The sequence below is a fragment of the Platalea leucorodia genome (genome assembly GCF_965183815.1).
Source record: "Platalea leucorodia genome assembly, chromosome: 7".
NCBI classification, from domain to species: domain Eukaryota; kingdom Metazoa; phylum Chordata; class Aves; order Pelecaniformes; family Threskiornithidae; genus Platalea; species Platalea leucorodia.
This window is the reverse complement of record NC_138829.1, coordinates 60,315,613-60,333,139: the sequence shown is the minus strand read 5'-3', so window position 1 is coordinate 60,333,139 and position 17,527 is coordinate 60,315,613. Positions and strand designations below refer to the sequence as shown.

Genomic DNA, 17,527 nt, shown 5'->3' with positions numbered 1-17,527 from the left:
GCCGGAGCTTAGAACTTCTGACCGTCTTCCTTAATTAGCAATATAAATATTTTTTAAAATTAGCATTTTGTAATCACAACAGTGTCAGAACAAAGTAGCATTAATTCACCCCTTGTTGTGTTGACTACACAAGAATGAAAATACTGTGTATGAATTAATAGAATACAATTCACACTCCTTTTTATTGCTTAATTTGAAAATAGTAATACAAAAGCCATAAGATCATCTTCTGATTTTAATTCTGTTTTTGCAAATTACTTTTCTTCCCACCCTGAATAATAGCTTGTGCTCCTGGTGCTCCTTTAATGGGCTTAAAGATACTGTTAGAGCCATTATTGCCACAGTCACAACTTTGACCCTTCCAGGCTACAGCTAATGCCTCCCCGGTAATTCGCTAGCTGCCAGAGCTCTTTTTGCAGTGCAGATGGCATGCTCCATCTTGGTACCAAGGGTATTATTGCCACGACAGGCTCAGTCTCTACCTATATGGGGAGCACAAGCCCCGAGGTGACTCATGAACTCTGTTTTCATGAATGTTAATGCGCAGGGCTGCCTCTGCATAACGGGGCAATGCCAGCGTGATGGATTTTTATATGTAATTTAAACTGAGGGGTACTTTATACTTTCCATTTCATTTCTATTTTAACATATACTAATAGAAGCATACACAATAGTAACCAGCAAAAAGAAAAATCCATTAAAATACAAAAGTATGGCAGCATATTGAAAGAGCAGACTAGCAGGAGTCCTGCTGCCCGTCACACTCCGAGAGTACGGCCCATATGCTGCTCTCTAATAGGAAAGGGTCGGGGGCTTCTTTTTCCTGTGCCATCTATGCTGTTGGATTTCTTCCTCATTCTTCCAAGTGTGCTCAGAGACTCTGGCCCCTGCAATAGTTCTCAAAAAGCTTTGTGCAACTAAAGAAGTCTAGGATGCCTGATAAATTACTTCCTGCATTGCAGCAATAAGAAACCTGTTAAGAAAATGTGGTACTTTTTGCTCCTTTCTAAAGGCACAGAAAATTTCTTCACAGATTTTCAAGGTTCCATGTGATACGCTTCACCTACTTAACTTGATTTCTTTAGCTGAAGTTATCTGTTGTCTGTTACTGCCTTAGTCTGGAGAGAATTTAGCCCTCTCTGTGCATAACAGCATAATGGGCATTGTCACCAGTCAATACTTACAGTATCGTGTCCTGAAATGAATGCATTCTTCCCATTTTCTGTTCTTTAAATTGAGTTCCGTGTGGATTTATGTCCTGAGGGAGATTGGGAAGGAGAATTGGAGAATAAAAGAAAACAGCAATTTTTGTTGAAGACATTTTGAGATTAAAATTTTGGGGGAAAATGCACTAAAATATTAATTTTATGTTTTACCTTAAAATGAAAAATTAAAGCCATGTGAATGAAACTCCAGAATATTTTACTTTGATGTAAAGTGACAGGCGTCCTTCACTAGGATGTGACAATTACATTTTCAGTAGCTACTTATGTGTTTTGGGAGTAGATCTAAAAACATAATTTGCTGCAAATAATTTATTTGATGAAGTTAGCTTCTTTTTTGTTTTAATTGGCCGCAAAAAGGTGTATTAATTTCTTGAAAGTATATGCTATGTAATTTTTCCATGTCAGTTGTGCACAAATGGTATGATGTAAAATCTATTAGAAATTTAATCTGTCTTTATTAGTTTTGATTGAAAACACAGATCACATGATATGGTTTTTCATTTGTTATGTGATTAGTAGAACACAGATCAATATTTACTTTCAAAGTATATTCTCTAATAAACATTTATAGTTTATGTTTCTGGTTAATACTTCTGTTGGTAAACAGTAAGAGTCACAAAAACCAAATACAAAGCAAGTTTAAACATTGGGTTTTATATTAACACAATTTTTTTTAGGAATGCTTTTGTTTTAATTTCATATATATTACCTTTTTTATTGTTACCACATCACTAAGAATACAACTGGCATAAAGGAAGCAGATGATACAGAAACAGTAAATTGAATTTACAGACATTCAGATACCACATTTACTCATTTTACTTAAAATAACAAGAAATAGATACAGGGCAAGAATGCCGCTGAGGTATATTTTTATGAACATATATACTTTTAATAAGTACACTTATGGGTATGTCTTAAAATTTTTCTGACATTCCTGAGATCTTTGCTTTTTATTATCTTATTTCTGCTGAGACCTTAGTTTAGATTAGGCCAAATAAGGTAATGTTCACACTATGTAGCTAAAGGAGATACAGCTTGATACCAGAACAAGAAGTAAAAAATTTAAAATGATGTTTTGTTTTGTCATAGTATTTTCTGCTTTATGTTTTTGTTCTGAAAAGTACATCTTGTGTAGCAGTAACAGGATATTATACACTTCTATATTTTTCTGTGAATCACACTTGCTTTAATTTATTGTTATTCAATGAAGAATAGCAAGTTTTAGACTGAGAATTGAACATATTTCATAGATTGTAAGAATTTGGAAGTGAGTTTATCGCATTTTGAACAGCAGTACACTTGACTTTAGGGACACAAGCAACCACTAGGTATGGCTAAACTGACTTCTTATATAAAATAAGGCTACAGAATAAAAGTTATCTAGTAATTCTTATACTGAGCCAATGACCTGTGTTTGATCCAAACCCTGTTTTTCAGAAAGCCGGCTGACTGGGACTTAAATGCCTAAATTGAGAGTGGTCTGTTTTATCTTGTTGCTGTTGTTTCAGTTCTTGTGATTGTTATTAACTCAGTGGAGTTTTAGCTCACTAGTCTGAAAACAGTGGGACATGAATTAATGATGGTTCTTATTACCGAAATGTGTGGTTGCTAGGACAGAATTGTTGAATTGTTTAATGGAAAATATTGCTTTGACATGAAATCAAAAGAAATGGTAAGTATAAAGTGTTTGCAGTAAACAAAATTTCTGCACACGGTGGCAACAGGTTAGCTTTCAGTTAGCCAAGTGATTTGGATGAGTGAGTTATAGAATAGCAAAATACTCTATTTGCAGTTTAATTTTTTCTAGGTTCTACCTTCAGTTGTTGTATCTTGTTAAACCTTTGGCTGCTACTTTAAAAATCCATAAAATATCAATTATCTTTTCCTTATGTGGATACCTAGTGACCAAGATTAAATCACCTTTTAACCTCATAACCTTCTTCCTTTAAATCTCTCTGAGACACACATTTTTTCAGAACTTGAGTCACTTTTGTAGAGTTCTTCTGAAGCTTTCCCAGTCCTGCGAACTTTTTGATTTCACAGTGATCCCATAATATATAGTTTTTGCCTTACCAGTGAAAAATAGTAGGTATCTGTTCACTGACCCTAATTTTCTTACACCTTTTATAGCAAGCTTAGAAGAAAAGCTTTTTGAACTAATAAGAAAGGGAGACCTGTGCTTTAAAAATCCGATCTGGGAAACGGTTAGTGAGGCTGGTAAGTACACAATGCTCTCACAAAATAAATGCTGACAGTATTGCAATGAATTCCACAAATGTAGTAGTTTTGATCTTTTTTTTTTTCTTTTAAGTAGTATGCTTTTTCTGAAAAGGGAAACTGATATTAAAAAATAAATTGACATAAATGATATTATGAACTGATTTCATAGCATTGTAAGTAAAACATTCTCTGCTGAATTAAAGCACTCAGTTGAAAATGAGTTGTTAGCAGAAATGAGATGTGTCAAGTTGTGGGGTTTTTTCCTAGCAAAACAAGTATTGAGACTACTTCTGAAAGTTGATCCGGCTCACCAAATCGCAGTTAATGAATGGCTTGATAACCAGTGGATAACAGGGAGTTTTGAGGAGGTATAATTTCTTCACCTTGTGTTCTACCTCTTACTTATTTGGTACATAAAGATCCTGTATTGCCTCAGTGGAACCCAGTAGGGTGGAAAATTTAAAAAAACACAACCTAAGCAACAGAACACTTGTAGGGGCCTTATTCAAATCTCCCAAATCCATTAACATGTTTTGCTTGTATCCCATGGGCTTCTGATAAGTCCATTAACTAGGAGAAGCTTTACACTGTGTTCCTTACCCAAACCAACTTTGCCTGATTTCCCGTATGTTTTGACGTAATATGGAAGTATGGGTTAGGTTAATTAATTCTCACAATGATCCTGTTACTATAATAATTTTTTTTTTTTTTTTTTTTAAATTTAAAAACAGAAGATTGAGCTACCAGGAAATCTGGCCATTCTGAAGGCAAGTGAATTGTAGTGCTGGAAAGGGAACCTGTGAGCTCCCAGCTCCCGGCTGGGCTGCAGACCTCACCACTGTGAGAATACTGAACTATCAGCTGTCTGATGAAACAGTTGCACTATTTTATAGTTGAAATTAAAGCAGAGGGAATGGATATATCTGTTACTTAAAGACAACACTGACGATAGCAAACCCTAATTTCTTCCATAGCTGGCTTCAATGCCATCTAGAAAGAGAAACGCCTATGAATGGCTGAAAGATATTCCGGTATGTGGGAGGATAAATAGCTCTGTATTCAAAATGGACCACTGGTTTTGCCTCACACCTTCATCTACAAAAAAAACATTCTGGACTAGCATACATCTTTCTTCTTTACTGCTAACTGAGTAGAGCTGAACAAGAAGCTTTTTTTTCAAAGTTTCAGTGCATTCTTGTGTGTGGGAGAATAGCCACAAGCAAATGTGTAACTCTACAATGGTCTGAGAAATGAAACAATTTTCATCCAGTTCTGCCCTGCCATACTATGGGTACCATGCTGTCCTTGCTGCATGAAACTGAAGATATGGAAAACTACCATCCATGTGATTTTTATGACTTTTCACCATGTATATTCATTGAGTTTGAGACTAAATTCCATATGGTAACATAATTGCATGTAACAAGACCATCCTATAGTTCATTGTAAACCATTCCTTCTCTCCATAATATACAACATTTCGGGCACAGTAGATTTTAATTTACAATGCTTTTCTTCATTTAAGAAGAAGGTAGCAAACTGATGATCTTAACTATAAAATACCTACGAATGCAACCCCATATTAGTTGCCTTCCGTTTGCACTTTTGCAGTAAATGGGTGACACCTTTAAGCATTAGTTTCAATGTAGAACTATATTTTAGATTTTTTCATCAAGTTTGAATGTTTCTAAATGTTGAGAGATGGCCATCGTAGACTGCTGACAGAATTCCCTCACGCCAGGGAGCCAGCTCTGAAGTCCGCTGTTATGGACAGCTTCTGCAGACATTATTTGGTCAGAAATAAATACAATCAGAAATGAGCTCTGGACATACACTGAATCCATTTGCTCCTCCAGCTGATCTACTCCTAGCACAGTTTTAAGCTGCTTCCTTAAGGGGAAACTTTCTGGATGAGGCAGTGCTTCAGGCAGCGATCTTGTCTTCATGCTTCAACCTTGCCTGTATGCGACCAGACAGTGTTTTCTATTACAGTAGAATTGCAAAGAGGCATTTTGGTCCCTTAAAATATCTCTATGTTAGCATGAGTTGACTTTCAGTGCCATTTTAAGGTGTGGGTTGCTGTCTCTCCCGTCCTAAAGGAGACTTTGGCAGCCATCTGCCTGCGAGCAGTAGCTCCACCATTAGATGCTTTGGATCCGCGGTGTGTGAACACAGTGTGCAGCCGCTCTGCTCGCGGGCGGTACTTGGGTGAACTTGCTCCGTGGGCTCGGCACTGTGCATCCGCGGTGCCCACTGTCCTGTTGCGCTTCTGCTGAATTTCTTGAAAAATGTTTTCAACCAATATGCCTGTTTTCTTGAATACTGATGGACCTGTTTGGCATTTTTGCTACTAAATACATCCACATTTCTGTTCAGTACTGACACTTTCAATTTATTTATTTAGTTAATAACATTTTTGTTTCATTGATGTAAATGATTTATTTTGTATAAGGAGCTAAGGACACCAGAATGGTCATACAAGGTAATGTCAAGGTCTTTCTCACACCATGATCAGTGGCGAGGACAGATGCTTAGAGGATAAGAACAGGAGAAGCATTCAGTACTGGAATAGTACACCAACCTCCCGTCACTTGTTGCTCAGGGTTTCCTGAACCAAAAGAGAGTGGTGGTAATAAAGCTCAATTGACTTTTTTCCACTAATTTTTCCAAGTATCTTTAAACTCATATAAAAATTTACTTGTGGCAAAGAATTCCCCAGCTTTAGTAGGCAGCCTATGAAGGAGAGTTTCCCTTGTTATTCTGCACCTTCTACCTTCCATCTGTGTGTTTCATTTGAAGCCCCCTGTTGTCTTATTTGCATTCTCCTATGCCGCTCATGGTTTTCATATGTATTACATATTGCAGTGTTCGAAGTGGTAGTTAAATATTTTTCCATTTCTAGTAAAAGCCTTAGGTTTTTAGAGGAGTATAAAGAGAAGAAACAGGGACTTAAAGTGATAAGTGATCCTCTGCAGAATTCTTTAACAAATGCTCATTAAGATGTCCTAATATGGCCTGGTTTTCAGAACTACTGAGCACCTGTGGCTCCCATCTTACTTCAGCAGGAGTTGCAGCTACTCAGTACCACTGAAAATCAGGACACCAGTTTCTACTTCATGCTTGTGCCTTCACAGCCTTTGTGATTTTACAATAGCCAGATGGGGAACATGAAAGTGCATTATCATGTAGAGAATTCTGCGTGTAAAAAAATTAACCCCTTGGTGCCATGTGACACACGAGCTTCTGCATAGGAGTAAATGCATTTGGCACCACAGTCTCCCACCAGGAAATCCCTACCATCTGTACCAAAAATTTATGAAGTCATAAGTCATTCTGTATGATTAAAACTGGCATTTCAAACATAGGAGCAGCGATTTTATATTCCAGAACGATACTTCAACAATAAAAATTTTAATTTAAATGTTACCATGTACTTATAGCTAAACAAATGACCTCAAGCTCAATTCAAGTTAGTGGATACCTCTGGAGGTTTATGTGTTGTCAGTTTGAGACCATATATAGTTTTGGCCAGGGGCTATGCAAAGGCTTGATGATTAATTATTTACCAGAAATACTAATTAATGCAATTCTGTTACTAGTTTTGATTATTCTGATCTTTATACCAGTTAAAACTTTTCCAGACACATTTAACTTTTTACATCTGCTAAAAAGTAAGAGAAAAAAAAAAGATGACAGGATAGCAGAATATTTTTAAGTTTCTAAGAAAGACGAAGATTGTATTACCACTATGAGTTGTTTCTGCATAATCTGCAGGAGTATATTATTTATATACTGAGTATAATATTCATGAAATATAAGGTAAACCTTATTTTGCAATAAACAGTTTTATGGATACACATATTTTGGTTTGATACTGTAATTTCCAATTACTTTAAGCCAGATTTTAAAAAATATGCTCTATTCATTTTTTTTTCTACCTAATATTATATATTGTATGGATTGTGATGTATTTCAACTATAAGAATATTCTAACCTCTTTTTCTTCACTTCCCACGAGAAGGATTTGGTATTTTCTTAGATCTGCTTTAATAGAAGGTGGTGTTTCCTTTCACGTAGAGAGGTTGTTTTTTTTCTTCTTTCCTCTCCTCTACTGATTTTTGTTTTTCTTGGAAGAGCTTTTGAGCACATTGAGGGTGAACTCTGTTTTAGAATTCTATGTTATTGCTGTGATTTTTGGTGAAATTTACAGGTACATGATTCTGCTTGACTCAAGAGTAAAAGTAAGACCCTAAATATAAAAATATGTGTACAGCATGTGAGATTTCTTGTTTGTTTTGGTGGCAAATTGACTTTTACAAGCAAATTAAATGCCTAAAGCCCAAATTCTCTGGAGCCTCACTTACAACCCCAGTTCAGCAAAAAGCACATATGTGGGTTCCTGTTCTGCAAATTGTTTAAGCATGTTTCCAAAGTTATGTGAGGACTTGAAAAATTTGATCCAATGAAGGACTGAGATGCACTAAGGATGCCTAATGATTCTGAGAAGAAATCTGCTTAGAGCTCTCGCTTTAACAAAGCTGCCTCTCACCTTCCCATCTTAAATTTTCTCAGCTATGCGGAGTTGGATCTTCTGGTGCGCCTAGACCTCCCTCCCTTGGCAGTGCTGGGCAGTTCGGAGCCGAGTTACAGATCAGGATTTAGAAACTCACACGGCTGTCAGTGCTTCAGTTCCTCTGCCTGCAGACACAACTCATGAGTTTCCTGACAGAATGCAGTAAGAATCACAGCTTGCTTTTAGTGACTGGCAGAAATACAACCTTTTGTGGGGCAGCCTAGTGGTCAGACTACTTGCTGAAGATGCAGGAGACCCAGGCTCAATATACAGTGTAAACTTGCCTAGAAGCAAAGGGTTGTGCTGGGTGAGAGCACGGCATTGCTTTATTCTTCCCTTGACTGAAGTGATGCCATCCGGGTTGGATGGCTTACGAGAGGATCACTTTCTGTGATTCTGTACAGCAGGCATTTGACAAGAATGGTAAGGGCTAAAATATGTCCTACACAAGTGGATTTAATACACACATACCTTCACTCTGCACACAACGTGGAACTTGAAACCACTTCAACATTTTTGCTACCAGCAAAATAATGCATTCTGCTGTCATATCTCAATGAAGCAAACAGCAGTTGCACTCCATGATATTTTTCTATTACACAAGTTCCCTTTTGTTTATATTATCTGTAATTACTTGTTGGTTTATCACTGTCATTTTAAGTTTATTCCATCTTAGTTATGTTTATATTTTCCATTTCTGTGGATCATTCTCCTTTATTAATTGATGGTTGGACTCAAGATTTCTCTGAACTAAGTCAAAAGCATTGTCTCTAGCTTTCTTCTGTATAGAAAAACCAAGAAACCAGGCAAGACAGTTGCTCCTTCTTGCCTTGTCCATAGTTACATTGGTTTTGTTTTTAAACTCTAAGACCCTTTCCGTATGCATCAAGGCTTTTCTCTGGCTCTGTCAACTTTCCCCATGGTTTTAGTATTTCCAGACATCTTGTTCTTCCATTTACTGTGTATCATACCTAATTTGAAGGTTCTTCTGTTTACCTCTACAACATTTTAATTGTATCATCAGTGGTATGCATATTGGATTCTGAATGTCTGATAATGACAGTTTCCTGCCCTCAGTTTACTAGCATTACCTAAAATGTTGTTTTGGTTTGTTTTGTTTCCCCCCCCCCCCCCCACTATAACTGAATTTTTGTCCCCTAAAATCTAAATCTAAAATACTCCAGACTAATGCTTTGAACGGCTCTTGAAAATGATCACTTCAACCTGTCCTTCTCCTTGGTGTTTTTAAATTGGTGTATGTGCCACTGAGATTAACAGCATGAAGGTGCTCATCAGGCTTGAAACTTTGTATGTTAGATGTGTTCATGCAGAAAACACTTTATTGTATTTTCCATAATTCGTTGGATATCTCTGCATTTTTGTCTTGAATCTTGCTAAAGTTTGCTTCCTAAAAATTGAGCAGAAGAAAAGCTGAAATGGAAACAAAAGAAAGAGAAACAACATCGTCAATTACTATACCTCCACTCCTTTTACTCGCAGTTGGCACCAGGTGCTAGTGAATTAAACCCAACAGGTGTTCAAATGAGCCAACACAGGTAATTAACTTAAATGGTCCTATTTTCTTAAAAACTGTCAAGAAATAAACCCCCTCTTCTCTTTTATGTGGTACACAATTATCTGGCACTCTGTAAGGCCTAAATCTTTTAAAAAGGCCTAAACTCAGCCTCTGATTTTGTGGGCACAATTCACTGCACGCTACATATTTAACTACATAATTGTTCATGCAAAAGAGGTAGTTAAAATGTGTATCATCAGTTATGCCCACAGTTGTCATAATTACAAATGTAAATCTGCATCTGCAACAGGTGAGGTTGTTTTGCAAAATCAAAACTTACCTTTCTAGTGGATATGAGTGTTTATTCCTTGACCATTTGGTACACATGTGCACATAGCTATCTATTTCAAACAAAGGAAATACTTTCTAAATACCAGCCCTCATGTAAAAGAAAACAAATAGGAGTTTGAAGTAAGAATTGATAGACTAATAAGATGGGGGAAAGACTCTAAAAATAGTCTCATCTGTGACCTCTTTCCTCTGTTGGATTCACTGTGTGACCTCAGAAAAAGCCATTATAATGATATTTTCTGGGTTGCAGTTTACCAGTCTGTACAATGCAGATTAAAAACTACCTATTAACTAAATATCATTAATTAACATTAGAAAAAAATATCCCTGCCGTTACTGAAGTGCTCTAAGAGCATCAGAAGACTGGTAGTATTAATGCAAAATATTATCCCTTAAAAATAAGTAACAGGACAACTCCAGTTTTCAGAGTTGTGTATAAACTTTGCATATAGTACACACTTGCCTTTCTCTCCAAACTTTCAGATACATAATTGTCAGCTTTACTGAATGGCCAAAGGATTAAAACCAAAATTATTTCAGATCATTCAGTGTGAGCTGAGAGGACAGAAGCCTGAGCAGTCTAAGAAAAATTGTTCCTTCTGGACCCATAAATCGTTGTACGACCCATTCCAGATTAGGCTAAGTAAAATGGGAGTGTTGTCTGGGCACCTTCATTTGCTCAGTAACGTAAAGAAACACTGATGGACACACAAACGGGGAGAAGCAGGGGCAGTGGAAAATCTCAGAGCCCTTCTCCAACTCTTTGGGTTTTCTTGTTGTTGCTTTTGTAGAAAGAGCTAAAATTCCTTTGCAAATTTTTGGGGTCTGTAGTTGAAGGAGTTCTGGGGAAAAGATCACCTGCTTCCCTCTTGACTGTGGTAAGAAGAATAGTCATAGTAGTGCTTGCAGAGTTGTGGTTGCAAAAGAGATGACCAGCATTTGGAAAATATCTTCTTTTTGTGTGTCTGAGTGTGGATTAAAGTGCATGGCTTAAAACAAATAGGGCCATTACTCTGGTGTTATATTTTTATAATAGTTCCTAGATTTGTTGAAGTCAAACTTTAATAAAATTTACTGTTACATCTAGGGTGAAACACGTGTTGTCCAGAGACCATGTCCTGGAGTTCATGGAGGAATGGAATAATAATCTAGACATTGGTGAGGAATGCAGTATGGAAGAAGAATCAAATAACCCTGCTACTACATGTCAACAGGATGAAACCAGTGAAGCAGAAGAAAGCTCTACCAGTAACAATGGTAACATAGAGCTTGGTGCAGAAATTGAAACAGAGAAGGGGGGCAACAAATCCTCCACACCAGCAAAGCAGGTAAGGTTTACGTGTTGTAATATACAACAAAGTAAATGATAAGTAGAATTGACAGTGAATTAGGAGATGTTGAGTGTGACCTAGTGCAGAGAAAAATTGCTGATGTCTGGTGAAACATTTTAATGTACTGTAAGAATAGAAATAAGTACTGGGATGTAAGGGGAACTCTCCAGCGCACAGTTGTCACGTAAGTACTGTGCACTATAAGAAACCATTTTGACTTAGATACCAAGTCCATAACAGGTAATGTCTCCTGTTCATTCTCTTCAGGTGTAGGGTGTATGTGTACATATGGGGTGGGAGGCGGGAGGAGGAATGTGGAAGAAAACTGTAGGGTCTTAAGATAACAATATTTAGGGGCATTGAAGAGGAAGCTTTCACAAGACAGCCAATTTTTTGTATATATGCTCTCTAAATAATGTAAGTAGCCATCTTGTGATGCTATCTCCAGAGGGGGGAAAAAAGGAAAAAAAAAAGAGAAATAATTGTTCATAAACAACAAATGTATAAGCCCCCAATTAATACTGAAGTCTAAAGTTTAACATTTAGGATAGTCATTTGATTTCTTCAGATGATTGCCTAAGATAATGATTTTTCCTCATAGTGCCTCTCTTGATCCTTCAGCTGAAACAACGAAAAACCATAATGCAAATACTAAGGCTTCTGCATTAGCTGTGACCTCTAAGGCGCTCAGACTTACCAGTCACAAGGTAGCTTGCTGTGCCGCAGTCTGAAAGCATCATTGTTACATTGGATGGTTTCTGCTTTCAGAGAGGCTACTTAGCAAAGAATGAGCTCTTGATATGGAGTAATAATGCATATTTATTACATCTGAATATTCCTGTATGAATTAAAAGTGAGAGGTCTATATGCAAAAAAGGAGTTAAACACACTTCATATGCCAAAATCAAAGTTCTAGAAATTCTGCTTCATGCTACTCTAACTGGAGATATGGAAACTGCTATCCTTACTTCCAGGCCCCATGGGCGCCTAAGACTTTGTCTGCTGACCATGCCCAGAAATGTCTAGGCTTGGTCTTCAGCCTAGGGCCTTTTGAAGAGTTAGGTCAGGGAGTGTTTCTGGAATGTCATAGGATAGGATTTATAAAAAAAAAATTGAAAACAAATTTCTTTGTCAGAAGTGGGGCCTGAGGAGGTAGAGGTGGTGATGCTAGTGCTACTGCTCTTTTTTTGTGCTAGCCTAGGCATGGAGTATGAGCTGCAGGAGACTTCAGTTTCCTCTTGTTTCTGAGCACACTGCCTGCAGGCAGTTCCTTTCTCAGGGAGAACTTTTCTTTCATTTCCTATCATTTCATACCTCCTTTCACATCATTCAGCACTATCACTCAAAGAAACCTAGAGCTCCTTCCACAGACAGAGGGCAAATACTGCATTTTGGATTCCACTGTATGGACCATGGATGCACAAATTACTTGTGGCAATGCCTGTATTGGAATTTGCTTATATTTCCCTTCTCTTCCTCATTTCCCACACAAGATAAAAAAAACAGGACTTGGAGCAAATATTTTAAATAGTGATGGTGAAAAAAAAGAAACCCAAACAACCTTTCCATACCCAAGGTGCAGCACTGCTGTATGGAGCTGATTGCTCCTGCTACTAAGTTGTCCGTTGATCACCATGCCTAGAAGACTTACGTGGGATGCCTTCCCCAAATCACCTAAATAGGAAGTCATAGCAAAATAGACAAAACCCTAGAATGTAAGAAATGACTTACTGGGTGAGATCATCTGGCTCAGTACTCTCTCTGACAGCGACAACAGGAAATGCTATTTAGGGAGAATAGACAAGCCTGGCTATTTCCTCCCATGCAGTACCCTGGCATCCAGAATTGGCCTTAGGGTTGTTAGAAGATACATCCCAAACTAATCCTTCTAGTATTCATTATGGACCTGTTGTCAATGAATATGTCTGATTCCTTTTTGAATATGCTGATACCATCTGCCCCTGCAGCTGCCCATGACTGCAAGATCCAGAAATGCACTATTTACTGAGTAAAGAAATATTTTTTTTCTGTTTTAAACTGATCTCCTGCTTGGTTCATCAGATGGCCCTTATTTCTAGAAGTACAGGATGTGGCGAATAGCTCACATTCGTCATTAAGTAAAATCTCAGTCATATCCCTCCTCAATCACCTTCTTGCCAAACTGAAGAGTCCCAGACTTTTAAATCTCTTCTCAGATCCGTGTGCTCTATCCCTCTGATTATTTTAATTGCCATTCTCTGTACCTTTTCTAACTCCACTATGTCCTTCTTGAGATGTGGAGACCAGAACTGTGCATAGTGCTAAAGATGTAGAGGCACCAAAGCTTTATATTTAGGAAAATGGTAGGTATTGTCCTCTTCTCAATACCACCTCAGCAATGGCAAATGTATTTGGCGTTCTGGATACCACCGCTTGCCCAGGCACTGACGCCAGACAGCTCTCAGTGATGGCTCCAAGATTGCTTTCCCGAGTTGTGACTGTAACTGCCAGTTTGAGTTGAGCATCACGTGGACCTGCTTTGGATTATTTTTCCCTAAGGGTATCACTTCACTTTTTTTCCCCTCACTCTGTTTTTTCCTTTTTTCTTTTTTTTCTTCTTTTCTGAAGTCTGTGATCTGCAAGGGAAAAGAAATGTGGTTTCACCCAAGGGTAAAAGTGCGTATAGAACATATCCAGGAGCTTAGCTGTGTAAGAATGTTAGTGATGATAAACATACTGGTGTTGTCACTTATCTGGACTGCTCTTTTCCCCCAAATAGAGCCCTGTTCGGAATTACCTCATTGATGCTAGTTCTCTAGGGCCTTTTTAAACCTCCAAAGTGCATCATCTGACTGCTTCAGCCCCTTCAGTCTTGTTTCACAGATTGGCAAGGAAAAAAGTAGCACATCTGTTTTACCAATTGCAACAGTTGGAAAGAAGAATACAACCCTCAAGACTTACAGTGTTGTGAGTACTGTATCAAATGCCCTTGCTAACATTTTATTGAAAGTTTGTTTAAATTGAGAGATAAAATAATGTGTAATTAAAGACCGTCTGTTTCATATTTCCCTGGAACCAGCATTTCCCTTTGAGATGACCAGGGTTTAGACACTTGGGTTTCTATGCATATATTTAGGAGTGTGATTTTAAGCTTTAAAAATATCGGACTACTTCATCTGTTAGTACTGAATATTATTTGTGTTCGCAGGAGCATTTAGAGAATGATATTTTTGAAAGTCAAGAAATTCTTGTCATTGTACTGAAGCAAAAGGCTTACCTTTTCAGTAGGTATAAATTGTTATTATGATTATTACTAAAGTCACTGATTTTTATCAACTAAAGATCTATACTGAGGAATACTCAGCTGTTTTGCTAGTTTTGTCTTGTTTTCTGAAGAGATAAATCTTATAGTAAAAGTTGGACTTTGTCCAGTGAAGACCGTTGATCTTACCTTGGCTGAATTTTAATCATGAAGCAGACCACAGAAAGAAATACCAAAGAGCATCATTTTTATGAGACATGAAGATACAATTCTCATTTTTGTAAGATGAAGATACCATTTTAAATTGTGTTTGAGTATTGTGATGAGTTAATATCTGTGATTTTGATTCAGAAGCCTAGTTAGTGAAGATTAAAATCAAGAAAATTATATACAGTTGTTAAAGCAAGGAAGTTCTGTCTCAAAGAGATTGGATTTAAAATTTAAAGGTAAGAAGCTTGTCTCTGTGTACTGCAGGAAAGATTAAAATTATCTGTTATAATGAAGCTGTTTTATTTCTGCATGATCTTATTTTTACATATTTTATGATGTATAGTACAGTAGAGTTACACTAGAATAGTATTTTGTAATTCTCTGTTGCACTGCTTTGTTCATATCTGTGTTCTTCCCGCCTTTTCAGTGTGTTTATAAAGTTGTAGTCTTTATTTATTTTATTATTTTTTTTAAATTGTAGTCCCCTGCAGGTAGGTCAGTATCTCCAGTGCCAAATTTAAAGCGGAATCAGGATTTCCAAGAAAAGAAGGGAGAACTGGACAAGTGCTCAGTGCCATCCACCCAAGAACTGGTAAGTAAAAGCCTACTGAAGTCCGCTGTCTCACTCAGAACCAAAAAGAAATCATAGGGCATCCATCAACTCTGAACAACTTACGAGTAAACAACTATTACTGGTGCCAAAATGAGCAGACGACATAAATGTGGACAAATATATCCTGAAGTGTTTGTCTCTTTACTCTCCTGAACCCTTTAATCAGAAAGCTTTAGCTTTCCTTTAGCACTGAGGCAAATCTAACAGCAGTGTGAACTCCTAACCTGTAAGAGGACATCCACTGATAGTATTTTTGTCAGAGTACAAATTATAGAATTGTATAAAAATGTATGTAATTTATTTGTTCTATACTAATAGGCACCGTGCCAGGTAGGCAGTTTGCTTTCACAAATCCATTTTGCTGTGTTTTACTTGCATTTACTTTCTTTACTTTTGTCACAAACATTTAGGGGGAAAGAATGAGGCCAGAATCTGTAATAGGGATTCCTGATAACTGCATGCTTTACAGTCTGAGAATATGCTAGGAAATTGCTTATAAATTTGCTTGAGGCATTATAGCACAAGTGCTTCAGTCTATGGAATTTGTTACTGCTATTTTAGGTTGCTGTCAATTGCTTATTTTTAAGCAGAACTTATTTTAAGCTTGACGAATAGGAAATATATTTTTAAGTACAATGGAATTTCTATGGTGCTCGCTACTGAATTTCTGGTGTGTTGATTAAATTCTTTAAATAAAACGGGTGCTAGAGTAATGGCTTTTACAAGTTAATTAATCTTCATTTTCAAAAGGATGAGCTACCATTAAGCTTAGGTTTATTATACGTATGTGTAAATTGCAATGTGATTTACTGTTCCAAAGACAAGGCCATTCTCTAAGGACAGGTGTTACCAGTAGACTGTCATTGTGGTATGTGATAGGAGCAAAATATACACACCCCTGGCTGGCTGGAAACATTTCCTTAAATATACGTACCTTCTGTCTTATGGCTTATTCAAGCAATTCTGCTGAGAATATCAGTCTGAGGAGACACCACCTACTTAAAGATCTTCTGATCTTCACAATAATATTGAAATTCCTCTTACAGGCATTACAGCCTTGATTTTATTTAGGTGTGAAGTATTTCTATTACAGGGCCAAAATCTTTCTCTGTACATATGTGAAAACTTGGAGAGATCTTATTTACAGTAAACTAAGTAAGAGCTTTTTGACATCATATAATATTAAAAGGGTAATATATCACTCATTTTCACTGAAGAACATAGCTGTCTGTGATATAATCAGGCACCTTTTTGGGAGTATTAATCTTCTAGTTTCCGTTTTTTAGAGGAGATCAAAGTCAAGTCTGTTGAGGAGCTGGGCACAAAAGGTGTGTTCTACAAAACGCAGTGAGTGTAAGAAAGTCACAGATTTCTGTGCTCTTCTGTCAGAATTCAGTAAGAATTTCACTTTAAGCAGGAAGTTGTCCTTTCTCTCTCTTTTTGTTGTGCACTTACCCAGTAGCAAAGTCTACTTCACATATGAGCTCTAATAGTCACCCTGTTTTTATTTGATGTGGTCCAGACTGCTTTCTGGTTCTCATGACACCAAAATGTTAGGTCAGATTGTGGCCTGACTAACTGTCTCCTTGGCTATTAACTGGCACTGCTCATTCTTTTCATTTAGTGAGGCAGTTGCTTGAAGGGCATGTCTGGGCTCACTATTGAAACAGTGGCTGCATCATTAGCCACCCTCACGGCAGTCCTACCTGATCACTGGAGTTACACAGTGGTAAGCTTCTTTCCCTGATGGGGCACAGTCTTGAGGGTGCTGGTATTCTGCTACCAGATGCACTTTTTTTGTAACACAGATAAAATTTTCAGAAGCCCAGCAGACATGCTGACATTTTCTACCACCCCTGCTCTTTTGAACCAAGGAAGCTTGAAAATGCACTACTTCACATCAAAGGGTTATGTCATTTTTACAGCACTAGCAGAACACAGTAAGTATAATTTACCATTAGAGAGTGAACTATTTACTTGTTGTGGGTGCATTCTCCTGTCCTGAGGTATTAAATCATTTCCCAGCTCTGTCAATCTTAAGATATTTTGGTTAGAGCACACCTTTTGAGGCTGGCTCCTCAACAGACTTGACTTTGATCTCACCTATTCCGATTTCATTCTCCTTTCCTCTTTCCTCTGCACTCCTGGATTTATTTTGTATGTCGTTCTGTTTTGCCTGGGTACACTTCTGTTTCCACAACTCCTCGTGCTTTTTGCCGCAGACCAGACGTATGCCCTATGTT

General features: G+C 37.4%; 1 protein-coding gene across 1 annotated transcript in view; it reads left to right on the top strand.

Annotated features, from left to right (window-relative positions):
• The window catches only part of STK33 (serine/threonine kinase 33), a gene marked incomplete at its 3' end in the record, with an annotated part of 29,897 nt that extends 13,552 nt beyond the window's left edge, over positions 1 to 16,345 (top strand). The window contains 7 exon segments of the mRNA XM_082317300.1: positions 3,306 to 3,446; positions 3,717 to 3,817; positions 4,424 to 4,480; positions 10,977 to 11,002; positions 11,004 to 11,217; positions 15,153 to 15,263; positions 16,331 to 16,345. Of these exon segments, the coding sequence (XP_082173426.1) occupies positions 3,306 to 3,446; positions 3,717 to 3,817; positions 4,424 to 4,480; positions 10,977 to 11,002; positions 11,004 to 11,217; positions 15,153 to 15,263; positions 16,331 to 16,345 (665 nt within the window).
• Positions 16,346 to 17,527: the final 1,182 nt, after the last annotated feature.